At 45.6% G+C, this 18627-nt stretch overlaps 1 protein-coding gene across 1 annotated transcript in view; it reads right to left on the bottom strand.

The window, feature by feature from the left end:
* HGD (homogentisate 1,2-dioxygenase) overlaps positions 1-10343 on the bottom strand; it is a 35014-nt gene extending 24671 nt beyond the window's left edge. Inside the window, 2 exon segments of the mRNA XM_034060185.1 lie at positions 985-1122; positions 10214-10343. Coding sequence (XP_033916076.1) covers positions 985-1122; positions 10214-10267 — 192 coding nt within the window. The 5' untranslated portion in view covers positions 10268-10343.
* Positions 10344-18627: the final 8284 nt, after the last annotated feature.

Here is an 18627-nt window from a genome sequence, read left to right as displayed (position 1 = left end):
GGGCAAGGATGCCCCAATGCTGAAAGAGTGGTGGGAGCTGGAGGGTGTCAGGGACAGACAAGAAAGAAGCATGGCAAAATTTTCCTGTATGAGGAGACAGGATCCTGCAGAGATGAATAGGAGCTGCAAGAGCACTGTAAAATAACAACCACCAGAGAAGGTGGTGAATGAGCACACACAGATGTATCTATCTCAGGCATATCCAGAGCTAGAAAGGGGATTAGTAACAATGACAGCCCCAAAGTCTAGGGAGAAACATGATCGCCCTGCACAAGCTGCTGAGAACTATCATGTCCTGAGGAGAGCCCTTGCCACTCCTGCCTGCTGCAGCATTACCCATGTACCCAGACAGCCCCAAAACAACTGCGAGATGCTGATGATACTCAAGAATATGGGTCTCATGTTGCTCCACACAAGCCATAAACCTACCACATCCTGGCCTTCTCCCTAAACTCCCCCATGCTCTGCCAAAGGACAGCAGGGAAAGCTCCCATCGGCTTCCTTGCTGGGACTCAGAGCAGAGGGCATGGTTGGAGCCCCACTGTGCCAGTGTGCCCTGTGATGGAGCTGCCCTGGAATGGAGCTGCTCCTGCCCTAGCTGCCAGGAAGAGAGTGGTCAGGGTTGCAACACCTGGGCAGATGCTGCCAGCCACATTTCATAGGCTGATGGGGGAAACACCTCCTGGCAGCCGAGGGAGGGAGAAGGGGTGTGTGCAGAGGGTGTGTGCAGGACAAACCCTGTAACAAAGAGGTCCTGTGCTGGTACAGCCTAACCCAGGATGATTCCCAAAGGAGAAGAGGAAGAGAAAGCCTGTTGGTAGACAAAATACAGCAAAATCCTTTATCCCAAGTGAACTTTAAAAACACACACTCTGAAACATGAACAAGGGGCACATCAAAATGACAGACACTGAAGAATAGGTGTCAGCAGAGAAGGGGTGTCCACAGCCAGCACCGGTGTGTTGTGCATGCCCAACCCCTTACCTGCAAGCCTGTCATCCTCCTCCTGGTCCTCCTCTTCTTGGAGCAGACACAAACCCCAAGCAGCTCTCTGGTCAAGTTGGCTGCCAAACAAAGCTTCCAGCTGGTGAAGTGAGATGGGCCAGTGGCAGGCTGACAGTGCTGGAAGTGAGAAAGTCCAAGGGAGTTTTTAACCTGTTTGCTCAGCCCAGTCTGTGTTTAACCAAACGCCAGCCCTGCTCCACAGAAACAACCCCAGGGTCGATTCAGAGATAATAAACAGGGGAAGAGGGGTACAGGGCTACCTCACAGCTCCTTTTCCTCTTTAGATGGGGTTGTAGTTCTCACACATGAAGGGGGGAAGGAGGAGAATAACAAGCTGTTTAAAGCAAAGAAAATCCATTTTTTTGCAACTGTTTTATAAGCTTCCTTCATAAATTATACCTCTCTCTCTGTGTATGACAACCTCCTTCAAGGGTTCTCATACACAGCCCTCTGAATGTGCAACAAATGGAGGTTTTCATTATGCTTCTGAGCCACATTACACTGGGGAATAGAAAGGATCCCAGTCCCCTCCTGGTGGAGGCAATGATATTTGTGACCTACTGTGTCAATATTAAACAGCATTTTGAAGACCAAAGTAGGGGAGGATTTTGTATTCCTGTGATTGGAGGTAGCAAAGGGGGTTTATAGATGCTGAAATACTCATATTTTTCCAGGAAGCTGCTGCTAAGGAAGGAGCAGCATTTACCCACAGAATACAAATGAAAGTAGCTCTGCCTTTGCAGAAGGCACAGGGGAAAAGATCAATTGATTTGATGTTTTTACTTTGAATTCCCCCCCCCCCCCCCAAAGCTGCAGTATTTTTCCCTGTTTCTGTAACCTGCTCTACTGTAAGTCCTGCTCTAGGAGGCACACATGGGAGATTCCAACATGACCCTGCAGTTAATGTCTCCTGCTCTCCTAGAGCATCCCGGAAAGCCTTCACCCCCACAGCAGTTACCAGCTCACGTGGCCCCAGCAGAGCCAGCAAGAGCTTGGGCTGTGAGAGGGACAGGTCTGAATGGTTTTGTCTTCTCTAAAAGCTGGCACCCCCTCACAGCACCCTGAGCAATGTGATAGAGCCACCAAGAGCTGCCACCTTTGAAGGTCTGGCAAAATAGGTTGGCTGCTGCAAGGGAGGAGATGGGGTGTATGAAGAGACATTGGTAATGGAGGTGGGGACGGAGAGCTAAGCTTTCCTTGCATGTCCCCTCTGGTCTTAGGACCACAGGGTCAAAAGATAATTCACATCAGAAAGTACTTCAGAAGAGCACTAGCCCAACTTTCAGCTTAAAGCAGGATCAGCTCTGAGGTCAGACCTGGTTGTTCAGAACTGTATCTAGCCTGTTCTTACAAACTTCCAAGGATGCAGACAGAATGGCCTCGCTGGGCAGCCTGATCCACTGCTTGATTGCCCTCACGGCTGAAAAGCTTTTCCTTACATAGAGCTTGAGCTTCCCTAGTTTCAGCAGTTGTCTCTCATCTTCCTAACCAAGCACTGCTGTGAAGAGCCAGACTTCATCTTCTTGGTAACCTCTCCGTTGTTACTGGAAGCTGCTGCCTGGTTCCCCCAAAGCCACCTCTTCCCAGGCTGAACAAGCCCAGTCCCTCACAGGACTGTGGGCTCCAGCCCCGGACCAGCACAGCTGGACACTGCTGGAGCTGATCCTGTTGGATCAGTTTCCTGTGTTGGGAGCCTTCAAACCAGACACAGGATCTCCATTTCCCATACAATACTTGTCTCCCTAGGGCAGGAGCACCAGAGCCCTAACAGGCCACACCACCTCCCCTGCTTCTGCATTTCTTTGCTTATCTACACTGCTGTTTTGGGCCAGTTCTGTCATCATTTTTGCACACAGTTTCTCTCATAGCAAACACTAAGCAAATGTCAACACAGCAAGCACAGATACAGCCCTGGAGACACAGTGAGCCAGGGCATTACTCAGAAATGGAGACAGCTGCAGTTGAAGACTTGGCTGGAAAGCAGCAAGACTTATTGGTGGCACTGGCTGGAGTTGGTGTCTCATACCCAACTACTAAGAGTGTTGTGGAGAGATGACCTCCACAACAACTCCAATAGAGTAAGTCCTATCCTTTCCTAAACTCTGCTGGGACTTTCTGCCTGCTTGAGAGCCACCTTGACTCTCAGCTCAGAGGCTGAGCTGGGCTCTTCTGTTTTCATGACGCTAATGGTTTTATTGCACAGTGACCAGGAACAGACCTGGTTAACCTGGCTGTACAACATTGGGTAATGTTTGCTCTGAAACAGAGCAATATTTAGCCCCATTGCAATGTGGTGGGCTGAGGATGAGAACAACTGGGAATTTCCATCATTTTATAACAGCAGTATCTGAAAGTCTTGAACCACAGACCTGGACCCACTTAGGTGAGGCTCAAGAAGAACATAGGCTGGGTAATCTCCAAGTTAAAAGTCTTTAGGTGTCCCTTATTTTCTCATTTGCCCAGGAAGGTTCTCTCCATACTGTGGCCTCTTTCAACTTTGCCATAAAAAACCCACATGGGCAGTGAGGGATTCTCCAGCTCAAGGCAGAGGATGCAAGTATCATTTATCATTGCCAAAGAAATAAAGTACCTGGCACCTGCCACCTACCCTTGAGACTCCTTTCCTACCAGACAATACTTCAGAGCAAAGAGTTCATCTCACTTATTTTTTGACAGAGAAGATTTATAGGTTTGAATCCAGTTTTGCAAACCACAGATGCAAAAAGTTGTGTATTCTCTAGCTGTGAAGATGATCAAAACACAACTGGACACGGTACTGGGCAGCCTGCTCCAGCTGACCCTGCTTGGGAAGGGTAGTTGGACTATGTGATCTCCAGAGTCACTGCTAACCTCAGTGGTTCTGTGATTTAGATTAAACAAGCTCTTTATTGTTAGCGGCAGCAGCTCTTAAATATAGATCTTTTGAAACATTAAATATAGATGTACTTCATTAATATTTTAGCAACAACTTTTGTTATCAGATAAATATGACTCAGAAACACAATGAATTGTTATCACATAAACATGATTCATAAACACAATGAATTAAGCATGGAAGAATGAGCATTAGAAGTGCTCAGTGTCTTCTCAGCTACCTTTCTGGATTTATGACATCTGTCTAGTGCATGCTGTGCATAGCCTTTACTCCAAGGAGATTCCAGCTGAAATACATAACAAGACCCAAAAGAGAGATATGAAAAAGCATAAGACATCAACGCAACAGTATTTGCTACCACATGATGTATATGCTACTTCATGGTACCTGCATACCAGCAGCTTATTAGACGTGAACTGTTCTCATAGGCATCATGATGGAGAGGTGCAAGGAGCTCATTTAAGTCAGAAGCACAGTGAGAGAAAGTACCAAGGGGCTTGCTTGAAAGTTTAACAGCTGGTGTTCAACATCTCATGGGTGAATGAAAGATGAGGAGGCGAATGGAAAAAGCTTTTGAGATAGAAGATGAGGCAACTTACATTTGATCCAGTAGACAGAGACTCAAAATTCACAGCATGTGCATTAAGAAGCCTATTTTTCCTGCTGTATCACTTGCAGGTTCAGACAGTGAATTTCCACTGGGAGAAAAAGGAGGGAAAGTCATGGGACAGCAAGTCCCTTTGCTTCCCTATGCTCTCCATTGGCATTTTCCTATGCAATGTGTATTTCAGGCCACATGACAGAGACAAGGCTATAGTTTCTTCCCTGTCCCTTTACCTTAATATTTGGTATAGACTTTCCAGAGCAGGGCTGACACCTTCACAAATTTCTCCTCGATGCTCAGCATGGACTGTAGTGTGCCAGTGCTGCTGTGATGAGTACAATCACTGGATCATGGCTCACCACCACTTCTTGTAGTGAGTGGCTGGCCAGTTCCAAAAGTAAAGCTCCTGCATCCTGGCAGCAATGTGTGTAAGAAGCAACTGAAACAGATCCTTTCCAATGCAGCTGTGGACCCACTGTTGCAATGGCCCATTCCTTTTCACAATGATAGACAGCAAAGGACCAACCTCTTCTCCTGCCTGTGTTCATACAGCTAGAATGCATGAATTGACATACAATTTATTATATATTCATTCATGCCTGTTTCTGTAATCTCAGCTTCCCCAGCTTGCATTTCTCCCATTTTTTGACCCTTTACACACTGCCAAACAGGCCAGGAGCTCTCTAGAGCAGCTGTCTTTGTTGACCTGTTAGTGTACTACTAACAGGCCAGGGGATTTAATGTCATAAGATGAGAAAATAAAGCAATAATATTTATACTTTTTTTGTCACTGCTGACAGCTTTGAGGCAAAAAAAAAAAGTATCTTTTTTAATAACATCTACTTTCTTGCAGAATGGCTCTTATGAAATATGTCTGTGTCATTTTTCTGGGACCATTCAGCAGCAGATGCCAGACAGGTTAATTATTAGCATTTATTTGAGCAGGAAATATAAGAGTTGCCTGCAGCAGAGAGCACATACTCCTTGTCACCAAAAAGCAGATGCTGCATGAACAGAGGCTGGAGAAGCCATCTGCATACCTTGCTGTGATGTTTCTGCCTTCAGGCTACAAGAACCACTCCTAGGAGTGAGGAGAAGATTTAGTCACCTTGCCCTGCTGTGTCCTTCCCCTGCTGTGTCCTTCCCCACCTGATGCAACAGCTAAAGAGGATGCTAGTTTTACACAAGCCCTGAATTTCATCATCTGACCTTTTATTCAGCAAGGGCAGGACAGCCCATCAAGCCCATGTAAGCCACAGCAAAACAAGCCTCAGGAGGAGAGGATGACATCAGACAGCAAGATAAAACCCCTGACTGCAGCCTTAGCCTTCAAAGCTATTTGGCCTCTTTGTCCTTTAATAAAACTTTAACCCAAATCTAGCAGTGGATTTCCACTTTGTAAATGTTAACTTTCAGGTCAAAGGGAACAGAGATGTGCAGGGGTTAACGACACACTATTTCACTTCATGTTCCTCCTGGACAAAAACAAAGACTGAACTTCGACTTAGATTGCCCACTCAGCCTGGGCTTTCATTTGGTTGATCTAGGCAAGAAAGCGCATGTGGTTTTACTTATGAGCTTGTCTTATACTTAACATCTTCTTGAGAGAAGTCCATGGTAGTGTACTGAAAAGGAATTTCCCTGTACAATTTCAGGAGGTATCGAGCCAGAGCTTCTGTGCACTGATAACCCCACAGAGCACAACAAGCTTTATCTCAGTGATAGAATGCCAAAGCAGGAAAAAGAAAACACATTTCTAGCCTTAATAATATTTACAGCAGGGGTTGGCTAAGCAGCTGAACTGCCAAAGCGAGATTTCACAGTGTCTTTGGTGTCACAGATAGCTCTGATCATCTAACCCAGCTTCCTTACAAACATGCTGGGGGACTTTTCCTCAAAGCTGTGCTAACACAAGCCTTTCAGAAAGCTACTAATTCTACCCTAAAAAATCCCAAAGGATGGCAAATCTGCTTTTTTCTATTAACTGTTTTGGGTGTCAGCACTCCCACCGTTAGAGAACTACAACAGACTTCAAGATCCATTTAGACTCAGGTCCTGAGAATCATGGTTTATTGCAGATTTGCCTGCATAGCCTCACAGCCCTTACTCATATACTCACACTTAGCGATGGAAGACTTAACTTCTTCAGAAGGTTCTCATATACTAGAAAGAAATGCATTCTCCCCATTTCCTGATCAGATGTTAGAATAAGCCCACAGCAGCACAATTTGGTAATACTGATACTTTTGGGTACATGTCAGGCCCTCACTAGGCAGGAGAGCTTTGCCACTGAATGGACATTTGACATTAAGGAGGATTGGGACAGATTCTGTTTTCCTTCCCCTTGTCCCCCTGACACCTACATGATGTTTTCTCCAAAAGCAGTGTCTCTCTGAGGACCTAACGCGCTGTGCTGCAGCAAAGCACACCCTAAGGAAAGCTCTTCCTCTGAGAACCTTCTGGTTACTTGCCAGCCAGTGACAGGTTCATCAATAATGATAATGGCTTTTTGTCAAAGAAAACCAGTGCACTAAGCCACAGACTTGCTCAGCCCTATAAAGGAATCAAAGTAACCAGTGTCCTTGTAAGGAAAGTGAGACAGGAACATGACTTCTAATGGGAAGAGCTGACTAACAAAAGGAAGAGAAGGATTAAGCTCCCTTTGCTGAAACACAGAAGCAGGTATTCGATCAGTGAAGTCTGTCGCCTCCTTATCAATTGAGATAGCCCTGACTTTGTTCTACCTCACTGAAAAATCTATAGGCTGCAGGTGATGACACAGCAGCTCAGATCTCATTTGTGACAAATGGAGTATACTGCAGCTGCCTCTGCAAATACTATCAATAATGAAAATTTGTATTAGGGTTGCACCCAAACCCTAATATCCTGGGTAGGTTTCACATGCTTAAAGCCAGTGGCAGCTTTGCTGAAGACTGTGGCAAGGAGAGAGAAATCCTGTTGCTACGAGAACAAAAACATGTACACAAGAACTCAGGTACACCTGGGCTTCCTACTTTTCTGCATAGGAATCAATAGGGGCAGATTTGTGGGTTTTCCATATTCAGGACATATTCACACTTCTGATTATCCTCTCAGTCATCAAACCAGTTATAAATCAACCAGAAAGCTGTGCTGAGCCCCTAGGGAAGAGGGAAAGCTCACTGTTTATTTGCTATACATTTCATCTATGTGCACACGGGAAGTCTTAACACATCCCAGATATACCCGTATGAGCCATCTTCACTGACACATCTGGTACACATATTTCCCAGGCATGTATTTCTGCCTGGAAAATAACACAAAAGGACTGATTAGCTCCAGTTCAAAAGAACTGGGTAAAAGTGCTTTGATGTGAAATGCATGTGCCTGTGACAGACACCAAAGAGACAGACAGGAGATGTAGGAAAACAGAGACATGCAGAGAGAGGCAAAGAGAGACAGAGAGAGACAGAGAGAGACAGAGAGAGACAGAGAGAGACAGAGAGAGACAGAGAGAGACAGAGAGAGACAGAGAGAGACAGAGAGAGACAGAGAGAGACAGAGAGAGACAGAGAGAGACAGAGAGAGACAGAGAGAAATCAAGTGGTACAGCAAGAGAGAAAAAGGGTGGCAGAAAAAAACAAAGAGAAAGAGAAGAAAGGGGATACAAAGAGGGGGTCTTTGTGAGCACAGGTGACAAAGAAGGGTCAGACAGGTGGGACATGGGAAGTGGGGAAAGAAAGAGGGATAGAATTTTGGGGAAAGGGAGCTGGCAGAACAGGGAATGAGGGTATGGTTGGGCAGAGGCAAGACACCCGGTCATGAGGGGCAGGAGGCCCCAGAGAATGTAAATTGAAACACATAAAAGGAGGAGCAAAGTGTGACACATGGAAGTTGTCTGGTATAACAGCCCAAGCATGGAGGTGAACCTCTTTTGGGCAGCTGAAACAGGTGAGGTGCAAACAGCAATCCAACTAACTGGCTGCTCAAGCACTCCTGATTCTGATAAGAAGCTAGCACTTCCTTTCAATATACAGGTAACATCAAGAGCATACATGACTCCATTACACATCACCTTCTCCTAAAAGAAAAAATTTACCCAACTGTGGTTACTTGATGAGATTTGAACAAATAAAGAACTTAACCTGAACTGGAGATCCATTTGTATTAAAGTAGCAAAGATGCTGGATTCATGACACAACACTAACACAGGTGTAAGACAACCACTGCACTCAAGCCTGTGATCCAAAAACCAGAAAGGGTTTGACTGGACCGTGAATGTTGGCAAGATCAACGCAGCTTTTGGGTTTTTTAAGTGACATTTACAAACTGCTCTTTAGACATTTTAAGACAGAAGTAAAGCAGAAGCATGAAAGGGATGAGGCAATGAGTAAGGATAAAAGCAATAAAAACAGGGATGGTCACTCCACATTACTTAGTGGATCCTGACGTTTGATGTACACCGTAGCAGATGGAAGGTATTCTTGCTCTGTACACAGCAACAATACGGGTACAACCAAGTTATGGTGCTAAACTGGTGGTGCTTGTGTGTGGAGCCACCACCTCCAATTAAAACTGAGAGAAAGATGCTCCTCATCCCACACTACACCTACTCAGCAGGCTAATGGTGCCTTCAACAACTTCTGCCATTCCCATGGTTGGTCTAATTTGTAATTATCAGTCCATTCTGCGTCTGCATTACATTTAGGAAAATAGAACCATGCCAAGCAAATGCCAAGCTTTCAAGAAAGCTGCAGTGTGTGTCAGCCACACAAATATAAACCCCACAAAGCAGGGATAGTGCAATTACACAAACCCCAAGCATGGGAAGCCCATGCAACTTCAGGATCATATTTAAACATAAATTGAATATGCTAATATCCTTAACTTGGCCCTGATGAAATATCAGAAGAAAAGTGGGTAAAAACACATGAAAAAATCCACAGAGGTGTTTTACAAAGCAATCTGCTCCAATCTGAGACCACAAATGCTGAAACACTGCAATTGCAGTGAGATGGGTCTGCAATCATTTTCCAGGACTATTGATGGAGACAGCACAGAAATTTAACCTTTACCCTTTAGAATGGTAACAAAAGACAGCTGTATAAAGGATTTCAGAGCATTAATACTATTTCAGTTAAATGATCTGTTTATAGAATCACAGAATAGTTAGGGTTGGAAAGGACCTTAAGATCATCTAGTTCCAACCCCCCTGCCCTGGGCAGGGACACCTCCCACTAAACCATGGCAAGACCAAGTTAAGGGTGGTGATATCAGAGTAAATACTGTGAACAACACAAACGACAACTCTGGTTCTCATTGTCTTCAAGTTAAACCTCCAGACTAAAACAAAAAAGGGTGAACCCTTTAACTCCTAATGTACTGAAACCACTACAGTCTGATAAACAGATACACCAGAACCATGCCTCCAGGGAAGTCACCTTCATTTTGCAGATACAACAGTGAGACTGACCACGAAGTAAGTCACTTGTCAAACCACACAAGTCAGTTCAAGAGTGGATGAAGACACCTTATGAGGAGTTTTTATGGCTCACAGCTGGATGAGCGGGCCCAAGCAGAATTGACTGAGTCTAGAGGAAAAGGCATAGCCTCAACCACACTTCTCTCTCAATCTGCTAACCTTCTACCACTCACATGCTCTACTTCTCCTCAGTGCTACTCTCTTTATCTTATCTGGCTCCTACCACAACAGTATCTCTAATTTGCTTCTAGATCCTGATTGTCATTACCTTCAGCCCCACTGATGCACAGGACTTGTGCATCCTCTCCTCTTCCTGGAGCATGAATCGACCTTCACAAGATTTCTCATACGAAGACTTTGTTTCTTCTTTCTTGAGCCTGAGGATTGAAACACAAATACATGTAAGCTGCAAGTAGGGCTTAGGCCACCCTACATCATGCTGAGCAATGTTCTTTTTTGTGATTAACTGAAGAGGGCTGCTTTGGAAAGACCTGTGCAATCATTCCTTCATGCACTATCTTAAACTTAATGGCCTCCCTTACCCTGCAACACTTCCCATTCTCCTAAAGATAGAGGGGCTGAAGGAAGAAAGTGCCCTAACTTGCTTGTCCTGCTCTGCAGCTCCTTAGTAACCTGAGGGAGCCCAGACCTGGTTACCCTAAGGCAGTACCTGGCCTTGAGAAAATAATTCCAGCTAAGAGCAAAGAGACATTGGTGCTGTCACAAGCTGCACAGCTCAGACATGGGTTATCTGCCAGGAATATTTTGGTACCTTATTTTCCCTAGTTGTAAACTAAATATAAACTAGTAACACATTTCATACGGGCATCTAAAACTTACTGCACTCAAGTTTGCAAATGCTCCAAATGCACCTTTCTGGAAATGGCCTAAGGAGAAGCAAAGTATCCATATTTTAGTAGGTTTGACTGGTGCTCCTAGCTGCCATTTTTGTTCCTGATTAGTGGCAACAGGCAGCTTGCCATTTTATTTCTAAGCAGCTGCTAGAGAAGAGCTGCAGGCGGATGTAATCTGGAAACTGCACACTCTGCTCGCTGTCAATTTCACACCAACTTTCTTCAATTTCCATTTATTATTAATCTGTATTTATATCTAACTCCAGCTCTTAGTTAGCTTTTGCCAGAGGCTTAACCATTAGAGGTGACTGTAGGGAAGGAGGAGAAAGAAGAAACTGCCATAAATCAGGCTTTTACCACTCCATTTAATTCTGGGGAGGTGAGAAATCATACAAAGCTTGGGCTATTTAGGAAGACAACATCCTTCACAGCACATCAGACCAGGACAAGTCTCCGTTATCCTTACTACTAAATATGAAAAGGAAACATCCCATCACAGAACCTTCCTTCTAACCATTTTCAGTTCCTACTTTTTACAGGACTTGATATCCCTTTTAAATTTCAATCCATTCTAATTCAGAGGGTGTTCTTACATTTCATATTTTCTCAATCTGCTAAGCCCTCAGGCTCAGTAAGACCATTTGTTCAAATAAGCATTGTATAAAAACATTTTATTCCACCAGATTTCAATGTCTTTCAATTGGAGGAAAGACCACACTCAATTATGGAAAGAGAAACAGAAGGACTTGATTCACTTCATCCTTTCCAAAGTAAACAATTTTAAGCAGCAAAATTAATACCATTTGTTTTCTCCTCATGATTTTATTTTTAAGGCTTATAGTCTTTTTTCATCTCTTGCCTACTTCTTTTATCCCTTTTGAACAGGGCTCAACAGTGTGTTCCAGGTGAAACACTACAATTCATTTAGTGAAGGCATTCTACTATTTTCCAGACAGTTCCTTACCCATTCTTACACTTGCTTTTTCGCTTTACTGTAATTAAGAAGTCAACTCAGTGTCATCTCTCCTTCAGAGAATGCATGATGTATGTAATTGTCCTGGGGCAGTCAATTTTTCTCCTTAGTAGCTGGTGCAGTGCTGTGTTTTTGACTTTTGGCCTGGGAACAGAGCTGATAACACTGATGTTTTCAGTTGTTGCTCAGTCAAGGTTACTCTGACCAAGGACTTTGTGAATCTCATGCTCTGTCAGGGAGGAGGAGGGGCCGGGAGGAAGCAGAGACAGGACACCTGATCCAAACTGACCAAAGAGGTATTCCATACCACAGCATATCATGCACAGGGAGGTAACTGGGAGGCCCCTGAAAGGGCTTGCACTTCCAGGTCAGGCTCGTTTCGACGGGTGATATCGTATTCTTTTCCCTTGTTATTTTCCTTATCATTATTATTGGTGGTAGCAGCAGTAGGTTTGTGTTATACCTTAGTTACTGGACTGCTCTTATCTCAACCCATGGGAGCCACATTCTTTCGATTCTCCTCCCCATCCCTCCAGGAGTGGGGGGCTGGGGGAAGAAAGAAAGACTGGGGTGGGGGTGAGAGAGAGACTGTGGTTGGGTTTTAAACCACAACAGTAATTCATTGCAAAGACTTGTAATACAATAGAAGCATTGATCATGAAACTGATCTGGTTTATGTTCCCAGTGTGGTCACCAACTTTATACTTTGGGAGGTATATAATAAAAGTGCTTAGCAATTACACATCTTTTTTCTCCTCAGGTGGTCAACCTGTGAAGGAGACATTCTTTTACCCTCCCAGTCCACCCCCCCCCCCAGACAGTTTACAACATCATTTGAGAGTTTTGAAGTTTTTGAATGGCCTTTTAATACTGTTGAGACCTGTCTGCTGATTGCAATGGGATCACCATGTTAGTATGCCTACAGAGTGTGCTTTGCCCACAACCATTTTGTCTGATTTCAAGAGTTAAGCAGAGTCAGGTTTGGGCCTTGTCTGGGGTTAAATGATGATATAGGAGGACCAAGAGATTTTTCCCAAGGCTGGACAGCCATGAGTGGCAGGGTCTGTGGGATAGTATGGGCAAGTATCTAAGTCAGTGGGCCCCTCCAGTACTTTGGAATTTCACCACTGAACAAGTGCAAAATACAGAAGAATTAGTAAAACACTTAAATGAGGTGTGTTGTCATTCTGGCCATACCAGAGATGGACAAATCATGGCAACATGCTGGGGCTTGACCTATGCCTACAGGGCCTTGTTCAACACTATCCAGCACCTTCAAAAGGGAAAAAATGTCCCTGGATCTGAAGGCAAAGCAACAGTCAGCACAGCTCCTCCAGCTCCAAGCAGAGCAGTTACATCACCCCCAGCAACAAGTACAGTTGCTACTCAAACCACAGTGATAATCACTGCAGCTGAACCAGAGGACCAATTTGTACCAATATCGGTTGCCCCTGACCGCAAGAGAAAAAACAACAAAGAGGCAAGAAGGGTGAGGCAAGATGAGGAAACAATGTACTCACCACCTGGTCCAGCATTTGATCAGCAGTCATCATCACATGATGAAGAAGAAGAGGTGACTTCTCAACCTTGGACCTCAACCGAGCTATGGAATATGCGAAAAGGCTTTACCCATCAACCAGGGGAGCACATCATCACCTGGTTGCTCCGATGCTGGGATAATGGGGCTGATGGTCACAAACTAGAAGGTACAGAAGCCAAGCAGCTGGGATCACTTGCTAGAGAAGGGGGAATTGACAAAGCAATTGCAAGAGAGAAAAAGTCCCTCAGTCTTCAGAGGTGGCTCTTGGCAGCTGTGAAAGAAAGGTTCCCATACAAGGATGATGTTAGGAGTCGTTCAGCCAAGTGGACTACTTTAGACAAAGGCATCCAGTCTCTGAGGGAATCAGTCATCATAGAGATGATCTATCACATCAAGACGAATAATGGGGATATACCCATAGACCGAGATGAAGTCGAAAGTACACGACCCATGTGGCGAAAACTTACATGGAATGCAGCGTCATTATATGCCCATTCATTAGCAACAGTAACCTAAAATGACATAGTACCACTAACAGTGGATGAAATGATTCATAAACTCCGAGAGTTCGAAGACAATCTCACCCCTTCTATCATCTCAGCTGTAGAAAAATTGTCCTAGGATCTCAAACAATTGAGGGATGATCTATCTGATTTATCCAGCTCTTCACATGTGCCAACACGTCTCAGCTATTAACAAAAGGCGTCCTATTGTTCGAGAGAGAAAATACAGAAGGTACACACCACGGGACACCCTATGGTTTTACCTGCGGGATCATGGAGAAGACATGACGAAGTGGGATGGAAAACCTACTTCAGCCTTGGAGGAATGTGTGGGTGAATTGAAGAGGGGAGCAAGGGCCAAGACTGATCGTCCCATAAGAGCTGCAGCTTCAGTCTCTGGGGGGCAGGTTCCCAGATGGAGTGGAAGAGCTGATTTTACTTCAGCTCCTGTGATAACGAAGAATAATCCCTTTCAACACGACTTAAGTGTCCAAGATTGTGGTGACGATGACTATTAGAGGGGCCCTGCCTCCAGCCAGGTGGAGGTAGGGGACAATCGTATTTACTGGGCTGTGTGGATCAGATGGCCTGGCACATCAGTCCCACAGAAGTATAAGGCTCTAGTTGATACTGGTGCACAGTGTACCCTGATGCCATCGAGCTGTCAGGGGGTGGAACCCATCTATATTTCTGGAGTGACAGGAGGATCCCAAGAACTGACTGTACTGAAGGCTGAAATCAGCCTGACTGGAAGGAAATGGCAAAAGACCCCACTGTGACTGCTCCAGAGGCTCCATGCATCCTCGGCGTAGACTTACCTCAGTAGAGGGTACTTCAAAGACCCAAAAAGGTAGTGGTGGGCTTTTGGTATTGCTGCTCTGGAGACTGAGGAAATTGAGCAGTTTGTCCACCTTGCCTGGTCTCTCAGAGGATCCTTCTGTTGTGGGGTTGCTGAAAGTCGAAGAACAAGTGCCAATTGCGATCACAACAATGCACCGGCGGCAATATTGTACCAACCAAGACTCCGTAATTCCCATCCATAAGCTGATCCGTAGACTGGAAAGGCAGAGAATGATCAGCAGAGGTGAGTACCTTGAGAGAGGACACCTGCAACACCAGAGCAGAGCGGCGGGAGATCAGCGCCCAGGAGCCTCACCTCAGAGCGACAAGAGCCGCTGAGGAGAGAGCCTCAAGTTCCCGCCAAAACTTACCCAGGAGCCACAGCTCAGCTCACGCGAGAGCTGACTCACCGGGGGCGGGGCCAGGAGGAGCAGCACCTGCCCTGAGGGGTTAAAAACCTGCCCAGATAACATGGCGACCAGGAGTGAGGTGAACAGAGCGGGTGAACAGAGCGGGTCGAGGCAGTTTGCAAACAGAGCACGCAAACAGGGTGGGTTGAGGCAGACAGAGTGGGTTCATGTGAGCAGGATAACCGCCTCATCAAGAGGACTCACCTGGAGCACAGGAGGAGGAAGGACTGCTTGTTTGTGTGCAGAGACGTAGACGGATCTATTGACCAGACAGATCATGGTCACAACACAATCAAAAGCTGTAGTGAGGAATAATGTGGGTATCCAGATTGAGCCTTCCTGCAGACATGCGGCCGTGCAGTTCTCTGGCTGCAGCGAATGCCTGAGCCTGGCACTTGTATTGGAGGGAGGCAGTGACACTGCTTGTGTTCACTGTGAGCAAATAAATGACCTGCTCAGGCAGGTGGGTGAACTGAGGGAGGAGGTAGAAAGGCTGAGAGCCATCAGAGAACACAAAATAGATTGGTGGAGCCATAACCCTAAGGCAAGGGCAGAGGGAAGTGGTTGAACAAGTGATGGATCCTCTTCTCTCCTACTATCAGACAGGAGGGAACTTAAGGGACAAGGATGTATGGAGAGAGGTCCCTTATTACAAGGAAGGCAAGGGCAATGAAGAGAGACTTCAGGGCCCTGGGACGGCTGGTTAAAGGGTCTGGAACTGCAAGTGGTGTTTGCCTCCATACCTGTTACAAGCAAGGGTGAAGAGATAAATAGGAAGAGTCTGCAGATTAATGTATGGCTACATGACTGGTGCCAAAGGCAGGGTTTTGGGTTTTTCAATCATGGGCTGCTGTATGAGATACCTGGTTTGCTGGTGGCAGGTGGGATACACCAGTCCCAGAGGGGGAAAAGGGTTTTGGGGCAGGAGTTAGCAGGGCTTATTGACAGGGCTTTAAACTAGATATGAAGGGGGAAGAGGGATATAACTGGGCCTGTTAGGGACAAGCCCAAGAGAAACATGCTTAGGGCTTGAAGGATGGCAGGACTAGGGAGGACTATGTTTAATTTGTGGAAGGATAGTTGTTTAGACCCTGTCCTGCAGGTGAAGAAGGGTACTAGGACAAGAGTTAGCAGAGCTCACTCACAGAGCTTCAGGTTAGATTCAAAGTGCGAGGGGGTCGTAGCTGAGTTTGAACTAGTGGGGCATTGTTCTAGTATTAATGAAGACCAGAAGGCCTCCTGCCTCCCAAGGGTGCCATCAGCATGCTCTGCTCGCTCCCTGAAATGCCTGTACACCAATGCACGCAGCATGGGAAATAAACAGGAGTTAGAAGTCTGTGTGCAGTCTAAAGGTTAGGATCCGGTGGCAATAGCAGAGACATGGTGGGACAGCTCACATGACTGGAATGTGGTCATGGATGGCTATGTCCTTTTTAGGAAAGATAGGTCAGCAAAGCAAGGTGGTGGAGTTGCTCTTGATGTGAGAGAGCGACTAGAATGTATTGGGCCAGATGAGGAGCAAGTGGAATGTCTGTGGGAACGAATTAAGGGACAGGCTGGTACGGGTGATACAGCTCTGGGGGTCTATTATAGACCTCCTGATCAGGACAAAGGAGTTGATGAGGCTTTCTACAGGCAACTGAAAGCAGCCTCGTGACTACATGCCTTGGTCCTCATGAGGGATTTTAACTACCCCAATATTTGCTGGAAGACTCACACAGCCAATCATTCACAGTCTAGGAGATTCCTCCAGTGCATTGATGATAACTTCTTAATGCAGATGGTGGACAAACCAACTAGGAGAGGAGCGCTGCTAGATATAGTACTCACCAACAAGGAGGGTCTGGTTGAAGTGGTGGTAGTCACTGCCCGCAACACTATCCTGGGCCTTGAGAAACAGATTTTGTGGTGACACAGCCCACCAAAGAGAATTGAGTCAGATAATGGGACTCATTTCTGGAACAACATTATAGACACTTGGGCCAAATAGCATGGCATTGAGTGGGTATATCATATCCCCTACCATGCACCAGCCTCTGGGAAAATCAAATGGTACAATGGGCTGTTAAAAACTACACTGAGAGCAATGGGTGGGGGAACTTTCAAGCATTGGGATACACACTTACCAAAGGCCATGTGGTTGGTCAACACCAGAGGATCTACCAACAGGGCTGGCCCAGCCCAGTCAGAACTTTTACATGCTGTAGAGGGGACAAAGTTCCTGTGGTGCACATGAAGAATTTGCTGGGGAAGACAGTCTGGGTTATTCCTGCTTCAGGTAAAGGCAAACCCACTCATGGGATTGCTTTTGCTCAGGGACCTGGATATACTTGGTGGGTAATGCAGGAAGATGGGGAAGTCTGATGTATACCTCAAGGGGATTTGACTTTAGGGGAAAACAGCCAATGAACTTAATTATATCTTGTTGCCTGCTGTGTAATACTTTTATAGCCCATCAACTAGATGTCTTCAGGTCACCAGCAACTGGCTCTGACTTACCTCCAACCATCATCCCAACAGAGAATGAACTTTGATAGAACCAGACGAGTTCTGCAGTAAGGGAACAATCAGCATCAGCAGGCAATTCAACACACACAGCCTTTTCTGCTCTGAAAGACTGTTACAAGGGATGGAACCTGACATAATGGACCTAATGGACTCAGCAGCATTATAGAGACTGGTCCATGAACTAAGACGTGATCTCTTTGCCTGTATATGTGTATGTATATATATATATATATCTATATACATACAAGAGAGATGGTATATTGAAAATCTGGCATCTGAGCATGACGTGAATGGTATGGAATAAGGCGTGGATGCTGTGCTGGGTTTAGCAGTAGCAGTCAATTTTTCCCCTTCTTAGTAGCTGGTGCAGTGCTGTGGTTTTGACTTTCAGCCTGAGAACAGAGCTGATAACATCAATGTTTTTCAGTTGTTGCTCAGTAATGTTTACTCTGACCAAGGACTTTGTGAATCTCATGCTCTGCCAGGGAGAAGGGGGAAGCCAGGAGGAAGCAGAGACAGAACACCTGACCCAAACTGACCAAAGGGGTATTCCATACCACAGCACGTCATGCACAGGGAGGTAACTGGGAGTTCCCTGGAGGGGCTTGCTCTCTTCTGGCTTGGGCTCAGTTTCGGCAGGGTGGTATTGTATTCTCTTCCTTTGTCATCTCTTTTATCATTATTATTATTGGTGGTAGCAGCAATGGTTTGTGTTATACCTTAGGTACTGCGCTGCTCTTATCCTCAATCTGTGGGAGCTAAATTCTTTTGATTTTCCTTCTCATCCCTCGGGAGGGGGGGTAGGGGGAAGAAAGACAGACTGGGGTGGGGGTGAGAGAGAGGCTGTGGTTGGGTTTTAAACCACGACAGTAATTCATTGCAAAGACTGTCCATAAGTTTTCCAAAATGGAGACAAAGATGTCACCGTATATGTGCTGTGTATGATAAAGTTTCCCACAGCAGTGTGAGAGGCATTCAATTTCCTGCACACTTTCCCCAAATGTTCCCATATATCCAGAAGGCCTGCAATCCTAAGAAAAACTCTAGGCTTCTG

This window comes from Melopsittacus undulatus, chromosome 2 (assembly GCF_012275295.1).
Source record: "Melopsittacus undulatus isolate bMelUnd1 chromosome 2, bMelUnd1.mat.Z, whole genome shotgun sequence".
NCBI classification, from domain to species: domain Eukaryota; kingdom Metazoa; phylum Chordata; class Aves; order Psittaciformes; family Psittaculidae; genus Melopsittacus; species Melopsittacus undulatus.
The sequence above is the reverse complement of the archived record's forward strand: the minus strand, read 5'-3'. Positions and strand labels throughout refer to the sequence as shown.